The sequence below is a fragment of the Octopus sinensis genome, linkage group LG5 (genome assembly GCF_006345805.1).
Source record: "Octopus sinensis linkage group LG5, ASM634580v1, whole genome shotgun sequence".
NCBI lineage: Eukaryota > Metazoa > Mollusca > Cephalopoda > Octopoda > Octopodidae > Octopus > Octopus sinensis.
Window position 1 is genome coordinate 107,657,089 of NC_043001.1, and position 25,561 is coordinate 107,682,649.

At 36.4% G+C, this 25,561-nt stretch overlaps 1 protein-coding gene across 2 annotated transcripts in view; it reads left to right on the top strand.

Annotated features, from left to right (window-relative positions):
• Positions 1-466: 466 nt before the first annotated feature.
• The window catches only part of LOC115212417, a 251,216-nt gene continuing 226,121 nt past the window's right edge, over positions 467-25,561 (top strand). The window contains exons 1-2 of one of the 2 annotated variants that reach the window (XM_036502989.1): positions 467-488; positions 25,326-25,561. The exon at positions 25,326-25,561 is cut by the window's right edge and continues 147 nt beyond it. In XM_036502989.1, coding sequence (XP_036358882.1) covers positions 25,378-25,561 — 184 coding nt within the window. In that variant the 5' untranslated portion in view covers positions 467-488; positions 25,326-25,377. Of the gene's footprint in view, positions 489-25,056 lie in introns of those variants that run through there. The other variant, XM_029781326.2, reaches the window with a different exon arrangement.

Sequence of the window (25,561 nt, forward strand, 5' to 3'; positions counted from 1 at the left end):
ACAGCGGATAAACGGCTGCACTGGCTTCACATCACGATAATTCTTTAAACAAATTCCTAAATATATTCATATAAGCATTCGTAAGCTTTCCGCTTCGTTCCTTGCATTTTCATTTCCATCTTCTTGTCTCGAATTTCTGATTCCTCCTCTGCTATATTTATTTTACGTGAAATACATAGAAACAAATACTGATCGATTCGTATACATACATACATACATACATACATACATACATACATACATACATACATACATACATACATACATACATACATGCATACATACATACATGCATACATACATACAGACAGACAGACATGCATAGACACACGTATAGATAATCGCTGATGAGAAAAGTCGACAAAAAGTTATATTGGACAGAAAACACTATTTACATTATATAAGATAAACGTATGTGTACATAAATCTATCTATCTATCTATCTATCTATCTATCTATCTATCTATCTATCTCTCTCTCTCTCTCTCTATATATATATATATATATATATATATATAGTCTTTCTCTCTCTTACTGACTCTCTTGATATATTATATATATATATATATATATACGTACACACATCATCACATCATTTATGAACACATTACGTATGTATGCATATATATGAGTATATACGGACATATGTATGTATTATGTCCGTATGTGGAAAACTTTCGCCCCTGTAGGATAATAGAAACATTAACATTTCATCGCTGAAACCAAGAAACCGGTACTTGAAACACAAATATCTCGGAATACAAATTTGTCTGGAATTTTGTCTGTCCCCCAGTTGTGCACAGGTTTCTTCGTCACTCTCACCATCGTACACACATTCAGTAAACTATTGACTGGCTTGCAGGGAAAATTGTATCTAACCATGATAGTTATCAAAAATTACAAAATAAAACTAAGAAATAAATAAATAAATAAGATTTTATATGCCTGAAGTGATATTGCGGAGAAATCAAAACGTGACTGACGGATCCGTGACAATCTGTCTTCAACGAAGCGAAGAATTTAAATAACATTTGCAACTATATTGTGTATATTCTAAACACGGTTTTCTTATTGGAGCTATCAGGTCGAAGAACGATCCCTGGCGAATCCGGTGACAAGCGCTATATATATACATACATACATACATACACACACACACACACACACACACACACACAGATATATATATATATATATATATATATAGGGTGAGTTTATATATATATATTTAATTATTTAATCTTTTACGTTTCATTTTTTGCTTGTTTCAGTCATTGGACTGCGGTCACGCTGGAGCACCGCTTTGGAAGGGTTATTTGTTAATTGAAGATATTCTATCGTCACATTTGTCGAACCGCTAACTTGTGGAGATGTAAACAATCCATTCACAACACACAGATACACACACATACATATATACATACATACATCTATATATATATACATGTATTTATCATATATATATATATATATATATAAGATAAGAAAATGGAGAAATACATCTAAATCAAATATCAATTACCAGATAATACTTAATCATATAATTTATTAAACCACCACATAAGAGACTGTAGGGGTAGATATAAAAAGCAGAACAAATCAGTGTACATAAAGGAATGTACATAAAAAAGTGTACATAAAAAAGTAATGTTGTATAATAAGTAGAATATATATGTAGACTGATTTATATTACATAATCTCCGAAGAGGCCTTATGATATTTTTGTAAATGTCTCATTTATATCTATATATTGAACTACCATAAAGGGCTGATATTGGTAAAATGAGACATACTTATCTACATGGCCGAAACTGCTGTAAGATGTAATCTATACTTATATTTATATTCTCTTTTATATATATTCTACTTATTATACAACATTACTTTTTTATGTACACTTTTTTATGTACATTCCTTTATGTACACTGATTTGTTCTGCTTTTTATATATAACCCTACAGTCTCTTATGTGGTGGTTTAATAAAGTATGTGATTAAGTATTATCTGGTAATTGATATTTGATTTAGATGTATTTCTCCATTTTCTTATCTTGTATTAGTAATTTGTGGTAAATCATTTTACCTTTGCCCATATAATACAGTAAATGAATTGATTACATCGCAATCATTAACATTTATGTATTAACTTTGTTGGGTACCTCACTGGCAGTATATTGGATATATGTTATCCCATGGAGGGTTGCATTTACAACCCCTATCTCAATTTGTAACTATATATATATACATTCATGTGTTTGTGTGTATATACACAAACATGCTAATATCGGACAGAAATAATGAGTGTTAACACCATATTGGTAAATAAATATGTTATTTTTTTGCGGACTAACAAGGCTACCGATGGTTTCGTACTAAGTGATTTTCCCAATTGTTCAAGCGTATCACATCGAAGTGTTGATATTCGTCTCCATATACGACTTTGATCAACCCAGTGATATACGAGAATCCACTTACGGACTAGAGATATACGAGAAGACATTTACCCAAATTGCCACGCAGTGAGACTGAACCGAGAACCATGTGAGTGAGAAGCAAAAACCTTATCACACAGGACCATTTGTGTTCAGCGACGCCAATACAAATGCATATGTGTATATATCACACGAAACTGTAAATTATGTGACCTGTACCTGTCTGTGACTATCACGTTCTGTCGTCTGCGTAGTATATCGTAGAACATAAACAATTATTGCAGCTAAAGTTCATTGCTTTCTTACTTGAACTAATGACTAACGATTCGTGGAAATTTCTGTAAGCTGTATGCAGTCTCGTGAATCCTCGTTTTTGATCTCCCACGAGAATTTTAATGTATGTATGTATGCGTCTTCCGCGAATAGGAAAGTATGTGAGTGTATGTGTGCGTGTGTGTATGTGTGTGTGTGTGTGGTGTGGTGTGTGTGTGTGCTTATTTACACACTCACAGAGACAAACACACAGACATACGTTTGTATACGCGCGTACGTTTGTGTGCATGAGCATATAACGTACGAGAGTGTAGATATGATCCCGACAATATTTATATTCTCGAATCTCTTCTTTAGCGAATCGAAACTTTGGTGAATAATAATAATAATAATAATAATATAATAATAATAATAATAATAATAATAATAAGAAGAAAGAAGAAGAGAAGAAGAAGAAGAAGAAGAAGAAGAAAAAGAAGAAGAAGAGGAGGAGGGGGAGGAGGGGGAGGAGGGGACGAAGAAGAAGAGGAGGAGGAGGAGGAGGAAGCAGAAAAAGAAGAAGAGGAGGAGGAGGAGGTGGAGAAGGAGGAAGCAGAAAAAGAAGAAGAGGAGGAGGAGGAGGAGGAGGAGGAGGTGGAGAAGGAGGAAGAAGAAGAAGAAGAAGAAGAAGAAGAAGAAGAAGAAGAAGAAGAAGGAAGAAGAAGAAATAATGCACTTAGAAAAAGTTAAGAAGCAGTTAATATTATTTAATGGTTGAACGATTCCCTGTGTCCTCAACTATACCATATCTGTAACTGACAATGTTTTTCATCTGCTAGCTTGGAGTTTCACCTGAATTTTGTGGTTTGAATTGTCATCACTTCGATTTTTCGCTTTAAAGAGTCTCGGATTACCATTTTAGATTTGTCGAACAGAGATTTTATCAGAAATTTAACATCAAAGTAGAAAATCAAAGGCAAGGGTAATGAGCGCTTAGTGTGATTAAAAGATGGGATAATTTCAACCACACAGGTGTTTTAGAAACTATCATGACCACGAAAATATTCTTTTCTTTTCGTTGTTTATGCTTGAGTTTAGTGAAGGCGCCTGGCTCAGTGGTTAGAGCGTCAGGCTCACAATCATGGGTTAGCGAGTTCGATTCCCAGACGAGCTGTCTGTTGTGTTCTTGGGCAAGACACCTTGTTTCACGTTGCTCCAGTTCACTCATATGTATAAATGTGTCGCGGCTTCACTGGTGCCATACTATATCGGCCTTTGCCTTTCATTTGAATAACACTGGTGGAACGGAGAGGGGGGTAAATATGCATGAGAGGCTGCTGGTCTTCCATAAGCAATCTTGTCCGGAGGGTAATTTTCTAGGTGCAATCCCATGGTTATTTATGACCGAAGGAAGCCCTTGCCGTTTCACTTGATTTTAGAGGTACATCAAATCATTATACATTGTTTCCTTGCTATCAAATATTGGGTTGTCCGGAAAGTTCGTGCCGATTTATTGTAGCTTACTTTTCAACTTTGTTTAGAACATGGCTGAGTCCAAAAAATAGGATTTGACTACACGCACATTTAGAATATATATATATATATATATTATATATATATATATATATATATACAGCAAAATCAAGGAACGGCCATAATAGGCCATTCACCCACTAGAATACCAGCCAAGGCTTCAACCGCAAAAACCACATCAATTCCGTAAACCAGGAGAAATTTAAAAAAAACATTTACCCTGTAATTCTTTTATAGATGCACCGTTTCGTCTATTGTTTAATGGTAAACTAACCTGATTAAATTAAATCAAGCTAGTCTTCCATAGGCCGATAGATTCATCAGTAAAGAACGGCCAGATCGGAGCAGATATTTACACGAGGCACTTCCACCACTGTCTCAGCAATATCTGACCTAAAATTTTCAAATCATCGCACTCGCGCCAAATTTATCGGCAGCAAATATAAGCCGCCGATTCCATTACGGAATTAACCAGAAAATTCATAATTAATCAATATAGGGTGGCAAAAAATTTAATTTTTTCCCACTAGGCCGCTGGTGGCAAAAAATTCTGCGAAATTTTTTGCCACCCTATATTGATTAATTATGAATTTTCTGGTTAATTCCGTAATGGAATCGGCGGCTTATATTAGCTGCCGATAAATTTGGCGCGAGTGCGATGATTTGAAAATTTTAGGTCAGATATTGCTGAGACAGTGGTGGAAGTGCCTCGTGTAAATATCTGCTCCGATCTGGCCGTTCTTTACTGATGAATCTATCGGCCTATGGAAGACTAGCTTGATTTAATTTAATCAGGTTAGTTTACCATTAAACAATAGACGAAACGGTGCATCGTATAAAGAATTACAGGGTAAATGTTTTTTTTAATTTTCTCCTGGTTTACGGAATTGATGTTGTTTTGCGGTTGAAGCCTTGGCTGTTATTTCTAGTGGGTGAATGGCCTATTATGGCCGTTCCTTGATTTTGCTGTTGAATTTATAAATGGTCTATGACTATTTAATTTTTTCCCACTAGGCCGCTGGTGGCAAAAAATTCTGCGAAATTTTTTGCCACCCTATATTGATTAATTATATATATATATATATATATATACATATACATACATATATTCGACGGGCTTCTTTCAGTTTCCGTCTACCAAATCCACTCACAAGGCTTTGGTCGGCCCGGGGCTATAGTAGAAGACACTTGCCCAAGGTGCCACGCAGTGGGAATGAACCCGGAACCATGTGGTTCGTAAACAAGCTACTTACCACACAGCCACTCCTGCGCCTTTGATGGAAAAAGAAAAGCGAATCCGAGTTTAGCAAGATTAGAGCTGTAACAAAATACTGCAAAACAATTTGTTCGACACGAATAATTAATGATTCAATTCATACAAAGTCCTGCTTAGTCCCAGTTCAATCCTGTTCGAGCAGTTCTATATGACCAGTGACATTCCACATATGACTATTCCGCCATTTTTGATCATGTGAAAAACAACCATGATTTGATGTATTGTTTTCATATTTAAGAAGTTATGATGTGAAATGAGAGAGATTCTGCAGCCATTTCAAGATGGTTGAATGATCACATCGAAATCCCAGGATATAAGAATTTTGGCAAAGAGAACCAGATTTTCTGGTTTTATTACTTTTGAGAGATGATCGAAGAGATAACCGTCATCAAATTAAATTTACAGAGAGCAGGATTGAGAACCGGTTTGTTTTTATCATATCTCAGTTTGTTACCAGAGTCACTACACATATGCACGCACACACACACATGCAAAAATACACACATACACATACATATAAAAATATCTGTGTATACATATACATATATACACGTGTGTTTCTGTTCCTGATTATATATATTAAGTAATGTATACATCTAATTTCTCTCTCACACACTCTGTTTCATATATAATAATAATAATAATAATAATATTAATAATAATAACAATAATAATAATAATAACAACAACAACAACAACAACAATAATAATAATATAATAATAATAAAAATAATAATAATAATAATAATAATAATAATAATAATAATAATAATAATAATAATAATAATATGACAACAAAAGAATGGATGAGACCTCAATATTATGTAAAATAGAGGAATTTATCTATAAACATAATATGAGACAATTAGTTGGTGGCCATAATAAAACTCAGAGTTTCGGATACCGGGGAGGAAATCTGCTCCGGCATCTCAGATATTAAATTTTTGTTTTGTCTTAATAACTGATGAGAGGCCGGAGTAGACTTTATCCCCGGTACCCGAAACTCTGAGTTTTATTATGACAACCAACTAATCGCCACATATTATATATATATCGATAGATGGATGTATTCGTTAACAGAATAATAGTTCTTACTATTTTTCGCTTGATGTTCGGAAAGGAGAAAATTACAAATCGTGTGATTCATTTTTTAATCATTTCTCACTCTCATACGCTGACACATTCGAACTAGTTTTCTCACCGCTGTTAATACAGTCACAAAGGTTTTCCCGCTGTACCCTCCTTCCTCTTTCCTGTGCTTGTCGCATTTGACACTGTTCTCAGAATATTAAACCCATCCTTTTTATTAAAACCAAAAGAATCGATTCAATTTCCAAAACAAGGATATTTTTATAATAGTTATTTTCCCGCTTGTAATGTCGCTTACTCTCTTTACTTTAAGCATGGAGCGTGCGCGTGAGCATGTATAAGACTGTATGAAATCAGTTGTCAGATAATTTTCGTTCGTTTTTTTTTCCCCAGTGCGCCGGTTACATACGTATTCTTTTCTACTCTAGGCACTAGGCCCGAAATATATTTTGGTTTGGGGTCAGTCGATTGGTACTTAATTTATCGAAAGGATGAAAGGCAAAGTCGGCCTCGGCTGAATTTGAGCTCGGAACGTGGAGACAGACGAAATACCTTTTTCTCTACTACCCACAAGGGGCTAAATACAGAGAGGACAAACAAGGTCAGACAAACGGATTAAGTCGATTATATCGACCCCAGTGCGTAACTGGTACTTATTTAATTGACCCGGAAAGGATGAAAGGCAAAGTCGGCCTCGGCTGAATTTGAGCTCGGAACGTGGAGACAGACGAAATACTTATTTCTTTATTACCCTCAAGGCGCTAAACACAGAGAGGACAAACAGGGACAGACAGACGGATTAAGTTGATTATATCGACCCCAGTGCGTAACTGGTACTTATTTAATTTACCCCGAAAGGATGAAAGGCAAAGTCGACCTCGGTGGAATTTGAACTCAGAACGTAGCGGCAGACGAAATACTGCTAGGCATTTCGCCTGGCGTGCTAACGATTCCACCAGCTCGCCGCTTACATATGTATTAAATAATGAAGTATACCACTCTGTAGCAAGAGCACCCACGAAAACAAAAAGTGTCACGGAAGAGGTCACGGACGTGTGACAAAAGATTTCCGTACAATGGACATAAGGTAATATATATATATATATATATATATATTATATATATATATATATATATATTTCCATTTTCTAATATATACGTTCTGTGTTGTGCTTAAATATTTAGTACCTCATTCACCCCCGCACACATACACACGCGCACCCGTATACGCATATGCACACACGCATATTCAAACGCATATGCAAACATTTATTTCTTTATTTTTATTTCTACATTTTTTTTGATGGGTTGGGGTATAAAAGCAAATATGTTTCATATCTTTTTGTCATAGATGTGTGCAGAGTACGATATAAGTTAATTACATGTAAAGCAAATAGAATTACAAATATTTTTTTTCCTATTTTACAATTCTTTTTGTTTCTGGCGTTTTGTAAACAATAAAAGGAACGGCTTCCGAGCAATCAATCTATGTGTTACTGCATTCCCGATGGCGACTGTTAAAGGGAGTTTTTATATATCTTGGTTGGAATAAATAGCGAAAAGGTACTTTTGATGAACGAACCGGTTTATCAGCAATTTCCCGCCCTTGTGCACATACGAACAACAATGCCAGAGAAACAATTATTCACTTAAGTGTATGTTGTGTTGGAGGGTGTTAGTACCACATGAATAGTACCTCATGGGTTACTAATGTATTAAGTCAAAGACGCGACATATGTGAGGATCAAGTTAAATGATTGAAATAGCAGCCAAATTCTCACCACCTCACAGTACACAAATGTATTCATATATGCGGAGGCGCAATGGCCCAGTGGCTAGCGCAGTGGACTCGCGATCATAAGATCGCGTTTTCGATTCCCAGACCGGGCGTTGTGAGTGTTTATTGAGCGAAAACACCTAAAGCTCCACGAGGCTCCGGCAGTGGGTGGTGGCGACCCGTGCTATACCCTTTCTCCACAGCTTTCTCTCACTCCTTCTTCTTGTTTTTGTTGTCCCTTTATTTCAAAGGGCCAGCCTTGTAACATTCTGTGTCACGCTGAATCTCTCCAAGAACTACGTTAATGGGAGTGCTCACCCACTTGCACGTTAATTTCACGAGCAGGCTGTTCCGTTGATTGGAACCCTCGTGATTTCAATTCCTTGACGTGTAGGTGCGTTGCATTCTTGAGCAAATCGCTACATCTCAGATTGCTCTATGATCACTTTGACACCTGACGCGCAGTACACCGTGCACCTGTCCAGGCAACCTCGATATGTTGGAGGGAATGAGATACTCAATGCCACGAAAGGCGGCGAGCTGGCAGAATGGTTAGCACGCCGGGCGAAATGCGTAGCCGTATTTCGTCTGCCGTTACGTTCTGAGTTCAAATTCCGCCGAGGTCGACTTTGCCTTTCATCCTTTCGGCGTCGGTAGATTAAGTACCAGTTACGCACTGGGGTCGATGTAATCGACTTAATCCGTTTGTCTGTCCCTGTTTGTCCCCTCTGTGTTTAGCCCCTTGTGGGTAGTAAAGAAATAGGTATTTCGTCTGCCGTTACGTTCTGAGTTCAAATTCCGCCGAGGTCGACTTTGCCTTTCATCCTTTCGGGATCGATAAATTAAGTACCAGTTACGCACTGGGGTCGATATAATCGACTTAATCCGTTTGTCTATCTCTGCTTGTCCCCTCTGTGTTTAGCCCCTTGTGGGTAATAAAGAAACAGATACTCAATGCCACGAACATTTGAACGCTATAAAGAAATCATTGTGTAGGTCGTTCGGCAAACGTCGACTGTTTATACGTCGTCTTAGGAGAAAACAGTTTGAATTATTTTGGCCGTATTTATATTAGATGGAGTGTGCATCATTTATCATTAGTATTTACAGGTTGGCACTTTCCTGTTTTGGCATTGATTATATTTGTTGACGTGCCGTTTATTTCCCTTCATTTACTGATAGGGTGCGATGTGTTTAAATTTAATTTTTATCTTTTTATTTCTCTGTTAATTTTTTAAAGACGAACTCTTTTTTTTTCTGTCACGTTTCCTGTAATAAATTCATTTGGTTTCGCGTGTTTGTATTACATTGCACTTTTAAATATTGTTGCTTTAGAGATTAGGAAATTTTAAGCACTTGCTTTTTTGAGAATGCTGGTATATAAGTCGTCTTAATCAAATCATAAAATTCAAGTCAAACTTGACAATTTGTGTCACCGTTTGTTATTTTCAGACTGAAGCATATTTTTTTCTAAACATAAAACTAGGCCTACATTACTCTGTATTTGAATTGCATTTTAAAAGCTTCTACATCACTTATAAGACGGCAGTGTGATTACGGAAGCAATATTTATCAGTTGTTCCTTCTAAGCCGGATTAGGTGTTCTTTGATCGGTACGGTTTGATCCAATTTTGACTCCTCTTCATTATTTTGTATCATTACTCGTATGATAACACTATAAACAGGATACGCTATACAAAATAAGCAACTTGTGAAAAGTCATATCATATACTTACTGAAGAATTAGAAAAGTAGAGGTTCTAATTTGAAAAGAAATAAAATCGGAAGAAAATACATTAAGAAAAGGTAAAAATACATTAAAAATGAATGAAAATACTAAAATAACACGTCTGACATTTGGAAAAACAATTAGAAAGTTTGAGACATTGTATTTACACAAGCCAACCCTAAAACAAAAGCTGATGACGGTCTGCGAGAGCTCATTCACTCTATTCTCTTGTTTCACCATTTCTTTCTAATTATTATCATTTTTCTTCCTAGGAATTTTATCTTATCTTCTCTCCTTCATTTTGCTTTTTTGCACAATAAAGGAAATGTCAAACATTGTAAGTGAATGTGTGAGAAAAAATATTTGAACTCTGAAAAATATATCTATGAAGCGACGTTTTCAGTCATTTACGTTTCTCTGCTAACTTATCAAATACTTATCAAACACAATTGCATGCAATAGATGGGTTTTGAAAAGTTTAAAATTGCTAATTTTCCAAGATTTTAATTGTTGTGTATGAGGGGCCCCACCGAATTTGAAGTGCCCCGGGCCCCCATGGTTTAAATCCGACCCTGGATATTTAACCAATTAACTAACCAGAAAGAAAGTGATATTGAACTATTGCATGTATCATTATTGGCGTGATGACTCTCACAAGACACGACCATACATAATCATTTACATTTTAACGCTCTATGTCTATAAGCGAATACTGCGTTTGAGTAAGACTTTCAGGATATACACACTTCAAGCACGCATACAGACGCTTAACATTTAAACTTCACATATATTTCTCAATATATAAAAAAGCACTGGTCCTCTTAGTTAGATGATTACCAAAAGCTTGCTTTTGCTACATGTTGCAGTCACTCAATTTAGAAAAATGCTCAAAAAACTTTAAGAATTCTGCATGGTTTTGAGTCGTTGCTCCTTAAAGAACCCAATCAGTATTTCTTTTATATAATTTCCCATAAGTGGCTTCAGAGTGATAACTATACCTATAATAGCTTCTACTCTAGTTTCCTGTTAATAGATAGGATATACCAAATCCTCTTTGAAAAAGGAGCAGAATGTTTCGGTTTGAGCCTTTGGGTATATTTTATTTTTGCTGTTGAAGCACGTCATTTCGCTGCGTTTGCCTCATTTTATTTCGGTCAGATATTGCATCTTCTGTATTGATTGATTAATGTCGCTTTGTTATGAAAAATTGCAGTTTTGAAGAATGCTTCTGGTTTAGCTATTTGCACAGGAAATACGTGATTAGTTCTGGGGCCTTGTGTGCATGTGTGCGTGTGTGTGGGAGAGAGAGAGAGAGAGAGGGTGAGAGAGAAAAAGATTGACCAGATATGAATTTACAATAAAGTATTTCATTTTTCCGTTGGGTATGAGTCGTAAGTGAATTATTTCCAACGACACAATTTAATTATTCACTGAGGCTGTTGCTTGCATAGAAATATCAGGTTTCATTTTTGTCTTTATCAGCATTCTTTCCATTTACTGCCCTCTCACTTTCATTCAAAATTTCTCCGTGGGTCATTCTTAATTGTGTTTTCACCTTGACAGTTGTTTGTGTATTCAGGCTATATTGTTAGGAATAACTTCTTCGAAAATATGATTTTATGAATCTTGGCCATTCTATCAGGGACATACATAATGCATGTAGCTAGCATTATGGACATAAATTGCTTCCGTTTTATATCATTGACTTTCATATTACATAACTTATTTCATCTTGTGGAGTTCTTTATCAACTGGTTTTCTGTTCCTCTTGAGAATATGCAGGCTCGATTGTGTTGGAATTCTTCTTGACACGTGACGACCTAACTGGTTCGTTTAGATCGTACCCTGTTACTTCACTTATATTTTGTCACTTCCATATTGTGGATGCATTTTTTATTATATTTGTTTTACCGTTATATGTATATTTGTTTCCTGAAAAGAATACAATCGGATATTCTAGTCGTCAACGGCCGTAGTGTGTTCTTCTGCTAGAAAATGTTTACAACGAGAAATAATAAAATCACCAAAACGAAAGCCATTCCTAGGCTGAGTTGCTATTGTCAATAGTGCGACGAACAAAATCCTTTACGGAATAGGGGTTGAGTACATTTATGTTCTCAGTTCAAATACTAGAAGCTATATTTGCTACTCATCGTACCGGGATCAAATACCAGTGAAGTTACTTTGGTTAATTTTACTCCACCTCTCTCACCTAGGTACCGATTAAGTTGACTACCTCTCCCACCCCACCTTCATCAACAATATTTGACTTTCTGCCAATATAATTAATCCTCATTAATTCTTTTCTCAATATCGCCATCATTATCTCCATCGTCGTTGTCCTAAAAGTACTATTTTTTTCTGTTAGTCTTATATTTTATACTACGGGATGGGATCATATGTATTCCGGGGTCACGAAACAACCCTTTAAACAGTGTTTCATTTAGTTACATCGTGGTGGCTAGCTGGGAGAATCGCTAGCAGGCCCAATAAAATGCTTAACGGCATTTCTTTCGACTTTACGTTTGAAGTTCAAATTCTGCCGAGGTCGACGTTGCTTTTCATTCTTTCAGGGTCGATAAATTTAGTTCCAGCCGATTACCGAAAGTTGATGTAATCGACTACCCTCTTCTTTTTCCAAAATTTCAGGTTTTGTGCCTGTAGTAGGAAGGGTTATTTAATGGTGATAGGAATAGAAAGGGTGATCACTTTCCCCGCTGACATTTTCGCCGCTTTATGCGTAATAATCCAATCAACTCACTACAACCTCCATTCTGCAGACACCGCGTTCTTTTCTCTCTTAAGTATTCTGTTATTCGCTCACTGCAACACAGAACATCCCTATCTCCACCCGGGTGCTGCTATCGCACTCCACTTTTTTGTGTCATTTCAGCCCTCCATCAAGCTCCTCAGTAGTCACATCCTCAATCAGGATGCACCGTATCCTCAGAGCTGTAGAAGTGCCTTCAACTGCTCGCCGAGGTTTTTACTGCTGACATAGTTACAAATATTTAAAATTAACATTGTATTGATTTAACCAGCCCCAGAAAGCTTGTAAATACCACAGATATAAAGCATCATATAAATCTGGATGGCTATTGCTCAAATCTGAGGGGGGCCACTAACTCCCACAAGTGAGAGAAAACAAAATTAACAAAATTAAATCTAACTCAATAATACAATTTAGAACACTGAATAACTCCACAGGTAGAAAGCATGGGGTCTTCAATTAGTAGAAATATAAGGAGACACGTAAAAATAGGGATTTTTGTTAAACAAATAGACATTCAACAAAGGCCTCTCCGTTTCAGTTATAAAAAGAATTCAGACAGTTAGTAATTCATTGTTTCGAAGAGAAATTCAGAACACTTGCTGTATAATTAATGTCTTGTCAACAGCTTTGTTATAAAACATATCACAGTTTTAATAAAAAGAAAGGTTAAAGCTACAAAAATACCAGGAAGTGTTTTGCAATGCATCACGTGTCAGAAAAATTAACGACATGCCTCAGCTACATTAATATATGTTCACAGGAAGACACAGCTAAACCACACACACACACACACACACACACACACACACACACACACACACACACACATGTATATATACATGCATCTCTCTCCACACACACTCACACGCATCCACACACAAACGCACTAACACATACACACAAACACACACACACACACACACACACATATATATATATATATATATACATGCATGCATTCATACACACATCACAGACATATATACAGATATGTGTACATGTTTGTGTGTGTGTATATATATATATATACATACATCTCTCTCCACACACACTCACACGCATCCACACACAAACGAGCACACAGACTAACACACACACACACACACACACAAACACAGAGGCATACAGTAACTCTACTCCATTCTGCCAAGTATTCCAAAGGAATATTTTCATTCCGTAATCGTTCAAATAATGTCGTGACTCCGAAAAGGAAGAATAAATCATTTTCACACCACCGTAGACGACAGCAACAATAACATCACCACCACCAACAACAACAACAACAACAATAATTTGTGATTGAGCATAAACTCAGTAATTTGAAGATTGGTACAGCTCAGCCGATTACGTTGACCTTATTATTTACCAGGTATGTCATTTTATCGACTCCAGACCGATGAAAGGTAAAATTGGCCTCGGTAAGATTTGACCTCACAATATTATGAACCAAAAGAAATACAAGCAAAGCATTTTGTACGACACCCTCACGCCCCTTATTTTCCGCTGTTCCTTATGATCATTTCTGATTTGGTATAAGGGCAACGTTTTTGAAGGGAGAGTTTAGTGAGTACCATGGCTTGATTGGTACTGTAATTTAGTCATCCAAGAGAAATGAAAGTAAAGTCAACATCGATTGACTCAAAAGGTCAGGAGAAATGGTGCCAAAGAGTTCATTTCCGTAACGTTTCTGGAAATCCGCTGCACTTGTAGCAACGAAATAGTTGCCGAAGGGTTGATAAAGATAGTCTGCAGCAGTAACAAGTTTAAACAAGTTCAGACATCCTTGCCAATTCTAGATTTGAACCGTTCAGAGTCGCCCTACATAGCATTGGCGGGACAGGGAATTATGGAAATTATTCTGAAATGGGTGGGTTTACAGATCACCTGATTTCATTGAGGAAGCCATTGTCAAGCAACAGATTTGGGTTTCTATGCTCCAACAATTTTTTTCACTGACGATGAAAAATCTAGCATCTCGTTTTTCGCTAAAGTCTACAAACTTTCTTGTTCTGATAATATTGCTTCAAATCTAGATTTGGCAAGGATGTCTGAACTTGTTTGAACTTGTTACTGCTGCAGACGCGTCAGAAGTAAGATATATATACAGCGGAAGCCATTTTCTAACAGAAAGATAAATACGAACCAACCTGGAAGTATCTAGGTTCCATGCACTAACATTTGATTGATTTTGTTTTTGGTGTGTATAGGGTCCACAGGGAGCTGAGTACTGAACTGTCAATCATCTGGTGCATATAATCTATATAATAATCTGCTTGTTCGTTCGCCCGTTATACTTTCGTTAGTTAAAGAGTTGGAGGTGGTGTGAGTAAGAAGTGAAGTAAAAGTGAGAGTGAGAAGGGAGGACTGTTAGTAGAGAAGAGAGTGGAGGAAATGGAGAAGTAGATAAAGATGTATAATAAGGCCAAATGCGGTACGTGGTTTGTTGAAGGGAGAGGTTGAAGAACGAGAGAAAAAGATGGTGATAGAAAAGAGGGAGAGAGAAGTGTTAACGACGTGCTGCAGGGGTGGGTAGGGAAAGGTCAAGAGAAAGAGATCTGTTTAGGATACAATATTTAGCAGAGTGTGATGTTCTGCTTGTGAGGTTAAAGAAAAAGAAAGGCAGATAAAGGGAGATGGACAGGGGTGGCAGCAGGAAAATGTAGATATAAAAGAACAGCAAATAAAAAAAGTAGCTATAAACAAGAAAATGAATGGGAAATTAAATGAGCGTCGTAACTGAAGACTAAAGTGATGATGAAAGTGGTGGTGGTGGTAGTGGTGGTGTGGGTATGCGTGTGAGTATTGATAGTGAAAAGTATTTATTTTTTTTTATTGGATCAAATCTATAACAATATTCTTCTACCTGGTCACGTACACTTCACGCTTTAGCTTGTGAGAAAGGAAAAGTAGGAGTGAAAGAAAGAAAATGGAATGTGAGTGTGAGCGAGAGAACGGACTGACAGCCGACGCCTCCGACTGTCACATATGTGACTAGTGAAAGTGAGAAAGAAATGTTAGGGAGATGAAGAGAGGAATAACACGGTTAAAAAGATTGTTGATGAAGTAGAGACGAAGAGAGAAAGAAATATGAAGTGCTTAGTAGGGAGAAATTTTAAATCATTTATTATTGTGACTGGAAGTGAAATATCTTAGCAAAATAAAAATTCTATGGAATTTCCATGGGTCCCACTATTATATATAACATATATAATATATATAATGCTCATATAGACGTAGGAGTGGCTGTGTGGTAAGTAGCTTGCTTACCAACCACATGGTTCCGGATTCAGTCCCACTGCGTGGCACCTTGGGCAAGTGTCTTCTACTATAACCTCGGGTAAACCAAAGCCTTGTGAGTGGATTTGGTAGACGGAAACTGAAAGAAGCCTGTCGTATATATGTATATGTATATATATTTATATATATGTGTGTGTGTGTTTGTGTGTCTGTGTTTGTCTCCCAACATCGCTTGACAACTGATACTGGTGTGTTTACGTCCCCGTAACTTAGCGGTTAGGCAAAAGAGACCAATAGAATAAGTACTAGGCTTACGAAGAATAAGTCCTGGATCGATTTGCTCGACTAAAGGCGGTGCTCCAGCATGGCCACAGTCAAATGACTGAAACAAATAAAAGAGTATATAATATATATATATACATATACATTCTTTTATTCTTTTATTTGTTTCAGTCATTTGACTGCGGCCATGCAGGAGTACCGCCTTTGGTCGAACAAATTCGACCCCAGGACATATTTCTTAATGCTAGATCTTATTCTATTTTTTGCTGACCCTAGAAGTTACATGAATGTAAACACGCCAACAACGGTTGTGAAGCGGTGATAGCAGGGCAAACACAAACACAAAGACACATAATTAAATAAATAAATAAATAAATACATACACACGATGGGCTTCTTTCAGTTTTCATTTACCAATTCAACTCACAAGGCTTTGGTCGCTCTGAGGCCATTGTAGAAGGCACTCGCCCAAGGTACCATGCAGTAGCACTAAACCCGAAACCACCATGTGGTTGGAAAGCAAGCATCTTCCACGCATCCGCCCCTACGCCACTGTGTATGTGCGCGCGCGTGTATATGTGTGTGTGTGTGTGTATGTGTGTGTGTGTGTGTATGTGTGTGTGTGTGTGTGTGTGTGTGTGTGTGTGCGTATGTATATATGTATATAATATATACCGAGTGCGATGTATATACTGTCGACTATAGTACGCATAAATGAAAATAACACTGACATCTCAATATATTTACTAACATTGCATAAAATTATCTTGAAATACTAAAGAGAAAATTTATTCAATAAAATCACCATTGGCTTCAACTATGACCTCCATACGACTTCGGAATATCCTGCAACTCTTCTGGATAGTCACCTTGTCTACGTTAGTGAATGCTGCCATAATCCTTGCCTTCAGTCCATCTTTGGTGCTACAAGAAGTTTTGCTGGCCCCTCGGTCAACTGTGCTCCACATATAATAATCAAAGGGTTGCAGTCTGGGGAGTAGCTGGCCTGATTTTAGGGGTGATGTGGTCGCAGAAATTGTCTGACAGCCATGACTGGATTCTCATGCTTGTGTGCCATGGTTCAGAGTCCCGTTGCCGGACATAGGGTCTTCCAGTAGCCATCCTTTTCCCCCAGGGCAGCATTACTTCCTCCAGGCACTTGATGTAGGGCTCTGTGTTCAATCTAAAGCCACGTCGGAAGGTGAATGGAGGAATAACATTGCTATCACTAGTGATCACTTCAAATACCATGATGTTGATTGGATGTTTGATTTTTATCACTCTTAGTACACGTGCTCACATTTCGCTGTCCTTAGATTGGCACCCAAACACTCTGAAATATTCGTAGTGGAGCTTCCAACGCGAATTCCAAGCAGTACAGCATGTTTCCAAATTGCGTCACGCTGCTGATTTTCTCACAGATGGTGCCCAACTCACCCTACTATACTGTGTAGTCGACAAAATCAAAAACAAATTATGTGCATGCACCAAATTAAAGATATAATATGGTAACAATTTACCCATCGCACACGTACACCATACACAATGCGAGGTTCGGTTTACCAAATTTAGTGACGAAGCGTTGTTCAATCTGAAACTATGCTAAAATGAAATATTCGCAAGGTAACAGGCAATACCATTCACCATGGAAAACAACTAGCTAAAACATGATGACGGACAATTAAATAGCACGAAATTGGGAGACAAAAACATCGTCAGGCAAGGGTGGAATAGACCACTGGCTAACATAATAGATAAGAAATATTGGATTATATAGGGACAGTAACGCAGAATTTCTGGTGAGTTCAGTAACAAATATTCTACATTCCTTCCACGTGACCGGATATTTATTTTCATTCTGTAACCGTATATCTATAATATTACGTTAAACAGAATGAATCTAGTTTTGCTTCTTTCAAAATTATTTGTTCGAATTTAGAAAGAGCAAACCCGTATTATCAAAGATCTTTCTGTCATTCCATTAGTGACCCATTAAAGAATATCCCGTTTTACAACGAATCGGCTTTAAGTCGAAATTTTGAATCATTGATTTGCTGCGACCTTCTTGAAAGATTCTACTTTCGAGGGTACTTGTAGCGAGCGGATGATGTAGATAAACATTTCTTCCACTAGAAAAGTGTTTTTGTTTTCATCGTTATCATTTGGAATATTGCTGATGCCAAAAGAATTTATAAACTTCACAGAACATGAAATAACTCTTTTGGGGAACGTTTGATCTCGAAACAGATATGTTTAAAATATCAGCGTGTAAATACAGGTAATATAAAACTCAGAACGTACAAACATACCAGCTTGCAAACGATTCTGCGAGCATGACTCCTTACAGCGTGTAAATCTAGGTTTCAAATTTTAGCACAAGGCCAGCAATGCGGGGGAAAGGGGTCAACCATTCCCAGTGGTCAACTGATACGTATTTTATTAAGTCCCGAAAAACGAAAGGCGAAGTCGACCTCGGCGGAATTTGAACTCAGAACGTACAGACGTACAGAATGCCGCAAAGCATTTTACCCGCTTGCAAACGATTCTGCTAGCTCGACTCCCGACAGCGGGTAACTACTGCGATTAAAAAAAAAAGTTTCAGATAGAAAAAGGCGAAGGCAACCCCAAAAGAATTCCTGTTCTCGAGACGTTCTTAAATTCTAATGACATCAACAACATAAAATTGTTTCCGATAAGAATAAAGTTGCTTAAATGGATAAAGAACTTCAAAGGATTCCTTTGTTCCGATAGTAAAACGCCTGTTCTGTTTACAGATGTGTGTTCGAATATCACGGACAGCCTTCGACTCTTTCTGGCAAAAGAGTTATTTAATCCAACATTTACACGCTTTTACTCATAGCTTATCCGCATCGCGACCCGACATTGAAAAATAATTATTTGCAATATTTTTTACACCTTCTTACTCTGCTTTAGATCACTTTATTCTGTTCGACAGCCCCAATAGATTCTTTATTACATTTATATAACTTTTCTATCACGTTTATTCAGCTTTTCATATTTCATGAAATAGGCTGTGTATAGAAATTTTACCGAAGATATTGCAAATTATTGCTTCCACTTTGAATGTTCTGGATAACTAGGGGTTCTTTTGTGCTTTTCGTGCTTATTCAGGCTCTCTTATAATTTTCTGACTCGTTAATTTTGATCATTTATATTTTATTTCATTTCATTGATGTGTTTTGTATTTCCCTATAAAATTCGTTTACTTTTCTTCTCCGCGCAATATCTCTATGTAATTTCTGTATCTGACTATTCCCTATAAATCATTCTGACACCTTTCGTTTTTGGATTTGGTTTGTAAGATTCGTGTGTTGAAGCATATTCTGTTGTGTCTGGGGAGAGCAATTTTCTTTTTGTGCCTTATTATGTAAAATTTCCACGTTTTTCTTATTATGTAAAATTTCCACGTTTTTCTTATTTTTTATTGTCCTAAAACTATTCAAAAAAGATTACACGACGCAACAAAAATTTTAGGACAATAAAAAATAAGAAAAACGTGGAAATTTTACCGGTGAGTGTGATACATAAGAAGGCACAAAAAGAAAATGACTCTCCCCAGACACAATAGAACATTCTGACATTATTCTTCCCTTTTCTTTCAACATACTGTCTTCACCTTTTTCCCTACATCAAATTCATTCATTTCTATATCTTCCCGGTTTCAATGCTTTACCTCAACTGCTACTTTATCAAACTTCATTCACTCCTCGTAAGTTTCTTAAATTCCAAAACAATTCTGACATGAGATTTTTCATTGGCTGCAAATATTACAGCTAATACCCTGTACCAATGCAGAGTAATTCTTTTTATTCAGAGGTAATTTAGTCCCTCAAAAGTTTCCATTATTTTTAACCAACAGTCAATCATATTACCCCAATAGACTCCATCACTTTTGAAAAGTCACAAATTCTCAAACAATCAGCTTTAAATACTTATTTGATTATTTGCCAAATAACTCATATTGCAACATTTCCTGACCTTATTTAAACCATTGTATTCTTCCCCAAAGTTGACTTCTATCTGCTGATCGGTTACGTGAAACACATAGTAAAAAGTTTAGAAGTTTGTCAGCTGCAGTAAAACTATAATTTTCTCTACGTTTGGTATTCAAGTAAAATTTTCTCCCCAATGGTTTTACTACACCTTTAGACCTATCTCTCTCTCTGCCCTCTCTCAATTTCTGTGTTGGTGTGTGTGCACATGTGTGTGTCTCTCTCACACACACACATATATACATATAGATACACACACACACACACACATATATATATATATTATACATACACACACACACATATATATATATGTGTGTGTGTGCATATACAGGTGTATGTGCATTAGACGTGTGCGTGTATATATATATATATATATATATATATGATATATATATATATAAGTATGTATATATGTAAATGTATATGTGTGTGTGTGTGTGCATATTCTTTAAAATTACATAATGTCCATGATAATTGGGACCAATGTAGAATGTGAGAGACATGGTGGGAAAGAAAAGTGGAAAACGATGGGGAGAGAGAGAGAGAAAGAGGAAGAGAGAGAACGGGGGGAAAGAGTTGAGAGAAAGATTAAGGTTGGGGCGGAGAATACATCGATTGTAAAGGCAAGAGGTGAAGAAGAAGAAGAAGAGAAGAAGAAGAAGAAGAAGAAGAAGAGATAAAGATAGAAAAACAGGAGAGGAGAAGGAAGAAAGAGAGGATGATCAAGAAGGAAAAGAGTGAGGAGGGGCAAAAGAAAAAAGAAGTAGATTAGAGAGGAAAAGAACAAGGAAAAAGAAGCAATATATCATTACGGCGATGATCATGATGATGACGACGACGATGATGATGATAATGATGGTGATGATGATGATGATGATTAGAAGGGGTAACACGGGGAAGTTGTAGGGAAGGCAATTGGACGTTGGCGCGTTACCGGAGTTAGAGAGAACTGAGAGAGAGAGAGAGAGAGAGTGAGGGAGAGAAATAGAGATAGAGAGAAAGAGAGGGAGAAGGAGAGGAAGAAAGAGACAGGCAGGCAGATAGACAGAAAAAGACAGAGAGAGAGAGAGAGAAAGAGAGAGAGAGAGAGAGAGAGATGAGAGAGAGAAAGAAGAGAGAGAGAGAGAGAGAGAGAGAGAGAGAGAGAGAGAGAGTGAGAGAGAGAGAGAAAGAGAGAGAGAGAGAGAGAGACGGAGGGAGAGAACGCACAGAGAGACACACAGACAGACAGACAATAAAACGAAGAACAGAGAAAGGGTAATAGCAGTACCAAGAACGCAAAAATATTCAGCGATCTCCAAACGTAACACGTGTGTTGTGGCATGTGGTTAGATGTGTACGTGTGTGCGTATGTACTTAGGCCTTGTATATAGGTACACTCTGTGTGTCTGTGTGTGTGTGTGTGTTCGTGAGCCAGTGCATGCATACCTTCATGTGTGTTATTGTTTAGGCTTCCTTTCCTCTTTCTACTTTTGTGTGTTTGAACAGGCAGGTGTTAGCAAAGGTCAATGAGCGAGGGAACTTCTACGTGGCTGCCAGTTCGTGCTAGAAATAGCAACCAAACTTGCTACCAAATCATGCCTTACCATCTTTAGAAATAAAAGAGAAAATAAATTCAATATTTTAGTCCTACAAACAAACTAAATCGACAGGATGGTCGTTGCTGGTTGACTCTGATAACAGTTCTACTTAATAACAATTTAATTTTGCCTCAACAGCAGCAAAAACAACAACACAGTGACTCGTATCCTTTGTGTGTTGCGCTTGTTTATAAATTCCATTTGATTATAATCATAAATGCATGTGTCTGGTCTCTCAATCCTTTTTACACTTCTACCTACCTGTATTTGTGTGTGTGTGCGTGTGTGTGTATATATATGTCTGTGCGCGTGCACACGTGTGTGGGTTAATCTGCATTTATATGGGTTCTCTATGTTATCTACACCTCTCATAATATATTATATATATCTATATATATTATATATATATACATTATGTATGTATGTATGTTGTATGTATGTATGTTGCATGCATGTATAATGTATATGTATATATATATATTATATATATATTATATATATATATATATATATATAATATACATATATATTATATATATATATATATATATATATATATATATATATATATATATATATATGCATGTGTATATATATATATATAATATATATATATATATATATATGTGTGTGTGGCAAAGTAATTTATTTTACTAAGCCCTTTTATATAATATATATATATATATATCTATATATGTATGTACGTATGTATGTATACGTGCACCTACGCACACAAACGCATTCACACACACATATAAATAGATAGATAGATAGATAGATAGATAGATAGATAGATAGATAGATAGATAGATAGATAGATGATGGATGGATGGATGGATGGATAGATGAATGTATGCATGCATTTGGCTTGGGAGCGTGTATACAGTGCTGTGTTGGTGCATCTCTACCTGTATATATTCCTGTGTGTATATATACATGTCATATCACACCGTTTTTGCATGTGCATTTCTGTACATTTGTTTTTCTATCGAGTCAGGACGTTTGGGGTTTTGCATTTAATAAAATGAAGGAAAAAGATGGAAAGATTTGAATTTTGTCGGTGAAAGCAGACATATATTGAAAGTGAGAGAAATAAATAAGATGAGTTAATAGTGAAAGTAAAGAGAACGGAAAATGGATGGAGTTGGTGAGAAAAGGAAGAAGAGCAAACAGAAAAAAAGGAAGAGAGAGAGAGAGAGAGAGTGAGAGAAAGAAAGAGAAACTAGGAGGAGGAATGAAAGAAGCTGAGAGAAAGAAACGGAAGAGTATAAGGATGGAGGAATATATGTCCCAAGTGATGTGATGAGAATGCATGCAACAGACGAAGGTAAAATGAATGAAAGAAAAACAGAATAATAAGAAAATATGGTGGAGAGAGAAACAAAGAGGGAAATAGAAAAGAAAAGAGAGAGAGAGAGAGAGAGAGAAAGGGATAGAAAGAAAAACGAAGAGAGAAACAGAGAGAGAGAGAGAGACAACAACACGAGTAAAAAATATAGATGAGCAAAATGTCCCAGGTGTTGTGATGGGAATACATGTAACGAACAAGTTTCGATGAAAAGTAATAGAGATATATGTAGACGAAAAGAGATAACGAGGCTAGAGGCGTTTACCAATAGAAAATAACCTGTACACAACAGAAGCCTATCTTTCCTATTCTGTTCACCGTCTCTTTCTATCTGTGTTTCATTTCTATATTTCATTCTTTTTTTCTCTGCCTTTATCTTCTGACATTTTTTTCAAAAAAAAAAAAACAAATCATTCTAATTTCCCCGTCTTTAACTTATTAGCCTTCATCCATCAAATAGTTTTGCTTTTATCTTTCCCTCTTCGTGTATTATTATAATTATTGTTTTTCTCTTTTTTTTCTCCGTCTTTTTAAACTTGCACGTTATATTAATATCATTTGAAAAAAAAAATCTTTTTACTTTCGACTTCTTTCAAACATTGATCGGCATGTATACGCGATGGACTGACAAAAATTATCATCATAGCCCCCACCACCACTACTTTCACCAGCAGCAACATCATCATCATTATCATCATCCTCATCGTCGTTTTCATTGTCATCGATATTATTTTCCTCAGCATCACCACAATCATCATCACCATTATCATTATATAGTGACAAGTTCCTTTCGCCAGTGAACCATAAGAAAAAAAAATCTCTTCCGACGTTAGTTTTCTTCTTTTCATCTAGTAGTAGTATTTAGAAAGACATTCTGTCTATTTAGTTTAGGCGATCTTCCCTTACAAGAGCCACAAACAAGCATCAGGGCTATCCAGGACGTTAGATAATATATTACAACTTCATTTTCGGCTTTTCTCTCATTCTCAGATGTTCCCAACTTTTTAATAGGATTTCATTACTGCATCTCACAGTGAAATCTTACTTTCACTTTCGTTTTCAAGGTAGAGCATGCAGTCTTATTAATTTTGTAATCGGACATTTACTTTAAAACATCTATCTATCTATCTATCTATCTATCTATCTATCTATCTATCTATCTATCTATCTATCTATCTATCTATCTATCGGTCTATCTATCTATCTTTCTATCTATTCTTCTGCTACTTTGTCTCCTCTTTACTTATAAATCTATTTATTCACCAATATATATATAATTTATTTTTATCTACGTAGATATTTATTTTTCTATTATTTTGTTATACATTGCAACATTACTTTTAGCATTACGTACCTGTTTCTCTATCCATCTGTCAACCTATCTATCTACCTACCTACCTGCCTGCCTGCCTATCTACCTACCTACCTACCTACCTACCTACCTACCTACCTACCTACCTCTACCACCTACCTACCTACCTATCTACATACCTACCTAAATATATACCTCTATCAAACTATACCTAGCTATATATTTATATATTTATATATATATATATAAATCCAGCAATATCTATCTGCCTATCTATTTATTTTACTCTTTGCCTGCCTGCGTCTCTCTGTGTATCTATATCTATATATTTATCTGTCTATAAACATTTCCAGTATCCTCTCTATCCATCTCTATCCATCTACATGTTTCTTTCTCTCTTTATCTCTCTCTTTCTGGATACCAATCAATATAGCTATCTATCTACCTTTTTATCTATGTAACTATCCATCCATCTTAGTATCTTTCTACCTCTCTATGAGATTTCTTATTTTTTCTGATTACCAAAGTATTTATTTATCTAAACATCTTACTAGCATTGTGTCTTACCATTCACCCAAATACTTCTCAACCTTCGTGCCTATTTAAAATTTATTTCTTTATCTTTCCATTTTCTACTTTGATCAGATTTTTCTTCGCCCATATTTTCTATCTCCCGTTGCATCGTAATATTTCTCTCACTCTCTCCCACTCTGTATAATATTGAAATCCCGTCTAGATACGGGATGAGTCTGCCGTTCATCATAACCTCATCGCTTGCAGAGAAAAATAAAGATGAAACAAGGCGAATGAATGAAGTCTTATTTCTTGAACTAGAAACCCTCCAACGTGAGTACAAGAGAAGCCGACAAGTTGTTGAGCAGCTGACCAAGGACTATGAGGAATCTAAGGATTTAGACCCCGTCCGAC